Source organism: Oratosquilla oratoria, chromosome 26 (genome assembly GCF_046742065.1).
Source record: "Oratosquilla oratoria isolate Oo_2021 chromosome 26, ASM4674206v1, whole genome shotgun sequence".
Taxonomy (NCBI): domain Eukaryota; kingdom Metazoa; phylum Arthropoda; class Malacostraca; order Stomatopoda; family Squillidae; genus Oratosquilla; species Oratosquilla oratoria.
The window spans coordinates 6,315,820-6,321,335 of NC_134802.1; the positions used below are offsets into that span (position 1 = coordinate 6,315,820).

A 5,516-nucleotide genomic window follows, 5' to 3' on the forward strand; every position below is an offset into this window, starting at 1 on the left:
CAGGGCATCCTGCGCAGTTACCTAGGTGAAAAAAAAAATTAGTCCTTGGCTTAAGTTGTAATGTATCATAAGTCAAAAATCAGCAAGAGAGTACAGTCAAACAGAACCCATCCGTATCATCTGGGGGGCGGCACTTGAAGGAGGCGTCCCAGCTGATACGAGTTAAGTGACATCGTCAGTCGACGGATGAGTCCCCCGGCCGAGGTCCTGGGGCCCGCACGCAGAAATCTGGTCGCTGGGCAAAGGGCCACATAATGATCTAGCCCGTTTGCGCCGGCCTCTCCACAGTGGATGCAGGCCTCCGGCTGTCCCGTCACCTCCGAGAAACATCGATACCCGAGACGGAGTCGATGAAGGGTGACTTCCTCTATCCTGGAGAGACGGACTCCAGGGGTCAGTCGCTCATACGTTGTGGCAACTTGATACCAGCGTGCTGACGGCCTCTGGGTGTCAGGTTCCTATGGCTTTGCAGCTCCCTCTTGGCCATCGTTCTCGTTGCAATGGCCAAGGTCTCAGTTCGGCTCGGGAGGACACCGATTCCGCCTTCCATGTCCCCTGTGGCCGCTCTTCTGGCCACCCTGTCTGCCGCTTCATTTCCCTGGATGCCGATGTGTCCCGGCACCCAGTTGAGGACGACTGATCTCCCTTGCTGACGGAGGGCCTTGAGCTGAAACAACAGCGAGGTCATTAGTTTTTTATGGTCATTATGGTAAATTTTAGATATTAATTGCAACAGAGCTAAACTATCTGTGTGCACAACTACATTACGTTGGTGGGTGTTGAGAGCATGGGTCAATGCTAGACCCACTGCAACACCCTCTGCTTGCGTCGAGCAGCGAGTGCCCAACACCCTTACTCCCTGTTGCTCGTCCTTCGTGACAAACGCTGCACCTGCCACGTTGTGTACGGGATCCACGGAGCCGTCTGTGAAATAGACGACGCAGTTTTCCTGGGCGACAGATCTCATTGTGGCCTCCGCATTCGCCCGCAGGCGCGGCAGCGGCGTACCGCGTCGTGACGCCATCACACTGATTCTGGCCGGTGGATTCTCCCAGGGGGGAGACTGCACATAACCTTCCACCGGCACATCCCTCCTCTTCTGAAGGATAAGGTCATGCAGGTGAAGGTCCCTTATGCGGTGTGCAACCCTCGCTGACCACCTCTTCTGCGGGAAGAGATCCGGATCTTGCTGGAGGGCGCTGATTAGCCTTCGCCGCAGGAACGAGTCATGTTCTCTCTGAATGACTCTTATGGCGAAGGCTACCACCAATCCTGAGATCCTCGCACTGATAGGCACCAGCCCCGCCTCTTGCTGCATATTGGCGACTAGAGTCCAGCGCGGCGCGCCCAATATTACGCGCAGCGCCTGGTTCTGTACTGTCTCCAACCCAGCCAACCGTGTTGCGGATAGACCAGCCAGAGCACTGCTGGCATAGTCTATCACCGGTCAAATTGCGCTGACGTAGAATGTCCGGAGGACAGCGCAGTTGGCACCTGCCTCTCTGGTCGCCAAGGACTTCAAAACGTTAATCCGGCTGAGGACCCTTCCCCTGGAAGGACAGCCTGGAGTCAAGCCAGACACCAAGGTACATGTGCGTGCTGACCCACTCTACCTCATGTCCCTGCAGCAGAAGCCTGTCCCTCGGTGTCACGCTAGTGCCAAAACACATGGCTTTGGTCTTTGGTGGCGAGATCTTGAGGCCAAGCTCTTCGCATTTGGAGGAAATGCGGTCGAGGCACATTTGCGTCCTTCTGGCCTTGGTCCTTCTGCCTACTACCACCAGCGCGACATCGTCTACGTATGATAGGAGGCGGCATCCTGTGGGTAGAGGGATGGCTATTAATTCAGTCATCAGCACGTTAAACAGAGTGGGACTGAGAACCCCACCCTGGGGTGTACCATTTTCCAGGGGGTGATAGCAGGACTCCACTCCCTGTAGACGGACTCTGGCAGTTCTATTGGAGAGGTAGTCCGCTATCCACTGTAACAGTTTCCCCTGTACTCCTCTGGCAGCCAGACTGTCCAGAATTGCAGCGGGACTGGCAAGCTCGAATGCCTTCTCTAGGTCAAAGAAGACGACCATGGCGTGACGTTGCTCCACATGGCTCAAAAGCGTTGCAATGCATTGAGCCGTGCCCACCCCTTTGGTGAAGCCATAGAGGTTCTCTTGTGGTGGTCCCAGTTTCCAAAAAAGTCTTTGGAGAACCATCTTTTCCATGGTCTTCCCCAGGCAGCTCGTCAGGGAGATAGGACGATACTTTCCGGGCTCCCTTTGCTTGGGGATAGGCACGATGTCGGCCCTCTTCCAGTTGGACGGAAGTCTTCCACAGGACCAACTGCTGTTTACCACCTGTAGGAGTGCTTCTTCTCCAGCATCCCCCAGGTGTGCAACCATGGAGTACGTCACTAGGTCGCTCCCCGGAGCAGTGTCGGAGGATCTCTTACGTGAGGCTTGCAGCTCATGGGTGGTGAATGGCGTGTCCGTGTCACCCGGAGACCCCATGGCAGCTTGTATCCTGGCCTCTCTTGGTTCACGGAGCATGGCCTGCCTCTGCTGCAGCTCGGCGGGTAGCGTGGTTGTGTGCGTGCGTCTGGCAAATTCTTGCGCCAGATTTTCTGCCTCGCACTGTGGTGCACGGGGAGCGCGCCGTGGTGGGGTACGGCTGGTCGCTATGTGGAGCTTCCCCCAAAGTTCCTTTAGCGTGGTGGACTCACTAAAGCTTTGGCACCATTCTAGCCACTTCTCGCTACGCACACGTCGAGCTGTCTCCTTGGCCTCTTCGACGGCACTCCGGAGGTTGGCCAGGTTAGCAGGGTTGTGGTGTCTACGCAGGATCTTTCGTAGACGGTTGACCCTGTGGTTGGCATCCTTGATCTCTTGGTTGTAGTACCAACCATCACGATGTCTCCTCCTGTTGAGGCCTTTCTTAGGTATTGCCTCCTCTGCCGCTGCATGAATAGCAGAGACCAGTGAGGCCTCCGCATCATCCAACTCACCCATGGCCAGAGCGTCGGTGACGACCTCGCGAGCCACTCTGTCCTTGAACAACGTCCAATTGGCCTTGCGTGGGTTCCACCTTCCTATTCTCTGGACCACTGGGGGTGGCGGGGCTACGGTGAGCGACATGTCTATTCCAAAATGATCACTCGTAGCCGTGTCGTTGATGCTCCACGACATCCGATGCAGCAATGAGGAGGAGACAAATGAGAGATCGAGCCTGCCATGTCGTACATGCGTCGGCGACCCGTCGTTCAGTAGGACCACACCCGGGCTGGTGTTCAGGATTTCATCAATGTGTCGCCCGGACGAGTTTGTAGGCGACACAGAGTGAAGAATGGGGTGGTGCGCATTAAAATCACCTGCGATGATGTACTGCTCGTCCTCCGCGACGGTGCATACTTCCCCCAGGTCCAAGTGTCCACGCACAGGGGCCTTGTAAATGTTATACACATGGACCGTTTCATGGGGGAAGTGCAGTCGAACTGCGAGCACCTCCACATCTTCCCCACACTCTATTGGTGGGTCTACTCTTGAACATGGGATGGACGCATGGACAAGGGTCATACAACCTCTGCTTGTGTCCGTTTGGGGCGACACGAACACGTGGTATCCAGAGATCCTGATCTCTTCCTCTCCCACCAGGGTCTCTTGCAAGAGGATGACCTGTTTTTCCTCCTGCCGTATGATGGCTTGCAGAAGTGACTGTTTCGCTTTGAATCTAAGGATATTCCATTGGAGGAAGCGAACAGTCTGGTGCTCGTTGTCTTCTGATGATTCCGACGACGATGACGGGCTTGACGGCGAAGAAGAAGAGCCTTCGCTGCTAACATCAGTGTCCGTATCCACCCCTTCGTTTCCCCTGGGTACGTCAGGGAATCCAGCCACAAACGCTGCGCCACCTGCCTTAGAGAGGGTAACCTCTCGCCTCGTCTGGTACCGCTGTACTCGAACTGGGCCCTCAGGCAGTGTAGCCTTGACCGCGGCTCCTGCGGTACTCTTGGTACCTGCTTTGCCTTTTCGGGCCGGCTCGTCAGACGTTGGCGGCTCTGCGCGTACTGGGGAGGGCGCTGGATCCTCCTCGGGTGTCCGGACACTGGTCGAGGGCACTGCGGGAGGCCGCGCAGGAGATGGGATCATTAGAGAGCTTTCGGTCACCTGGGTGGTACCTGGTGCAGCGGATGGAGACATGGAGGGCTTGGTGGCAGGTGAGCACTTTTTGATGGAGACCATCGCCTGCGCTATGTCCTTGAGGAAGCTCGTAGCTTCCCTGACCTGGTCTTCCGAGCTCCCCAGGTGGCGGGCCAGCGCAGCCGCGGCGACCATGACGAACTGCATCAGTTCGTCATCCTGGAAGGTGAGTAGCCGCGGAAGGGCTTGCGCCGGCTGCTGCTCCCTTTGGACAGGAGGTTCTGCCGGGGGGCTGCGGTTCTTGGTTCCGTTATGGAACTGGGGCCGCTGAGGGAGCCCAGGGAACTCTGCCTCCGTTAGCGCAGGCGACGGTGTTGGAGGCTGCTGGCGTGGCTCCCTCGGTTGCCGAGGGTGTTTCCACACCGAGGGACGGGGCGGGGCCGGAATGTAGTCCTCTCTGGCCTTGTACACCTCCCTCGTAGCCTTGGCCTCGTCTCTGCGGACGCCGCAGGCAAGGCTCCAAACGTGGTGGGTTTTGCCGCAATTGGGGCACTTGGCCGTCGTCTCCTCATTTTTCTTGTGCTTTGCAATGCACGTGTCGGTGGTATGTGGGCCACTACAGATGCCGCACTTAAACGAGCGTCTGCAGTGCCTTTGGTGGTGCCCATACTGCTGGCAGCGAAAGCACCTCATGGGGTCCGGCACAAAGATGCGTAGTGGGAACGTGCCCCACATGCCCAGGTCCAGTTCCCTCAGTGCGGGCCCCCGGAGGGTAACCACAACCTGCCTGGTGTTCTCCTTCCTCCAGGTACATCTTTCTGCACTGATCACCTGTGGATGCTCTTCGATGGCGTCCAGGGTATTAACCGTTGACCAGCCCTGTAGCACCATCTTCGTTCCCTTCTCTGCTCCTTCCACCCTCTGGAGGCTTACCCTCCTACCACTGACCTCCGTTAGGTTGGCAAGGTCAGAAGTGGCGGCCTCATCCTTAGGAGAGATGAGAATCTCTCCGGTTGGTAGGTACTTAAAAGTAATATTCCAATTGCTATGCTGTTTCTCGATTTCTCGAAAAAGCGCATAGGCTGATTGGAAGCCTTCTGGAGACTTTGGGATCTTGTATCCTGTGGTGACCAAAGGGGGCGATGCCCTCTTGGCCCTTTCCGCTTGCTCCCGACTCTCCTGCCCATCTCCAGAGCGCATAGCGCGCTCTTTCTTCTTACTCCTCTTTTGGCCAGCAGTCACCCAGCCTCCTTCACCGTCATCGCCCGTTTCTGAAGGGCGCGTGGATTCATCCATTCTTGCTGTTGCTGGTAGCAGAGGAAACGAGGGATCGAGACAGGATGAGTAGGCGGGAAAGCGGAAGGGTAGTGATTGGGGAGGCGGAGG

General features: G+C 56.9%; 1 protein-coding gene across 1 annotated transcript; it reads right to left on the reverse strand.

Annotated features, from left to right (window-relative positions):
* Window positions 1–463: 463 nt before the first annotated feature.
* On the reverse strand, window positions 464–1,318 carry LOC143039373 (uncharacterized). Its single transcript, XM_076209283.1, has 2 exons — window positions 769–1,318; window positions 464–667 (listed from the first exon to the last, which is right to left on the reverse strand). The coding sequence occupies exons 1-2, from the start codon at window positions 1,316–1,318 to the stop codon at window positions 591–593; spliced, it is 627 nt and encodes a 208-aa protein (XP_076065398.1). The 3' UTR covers window positions 464–590.
* Window positions 1,319–5,516: the final 4,198 nt, after the last annotated feature.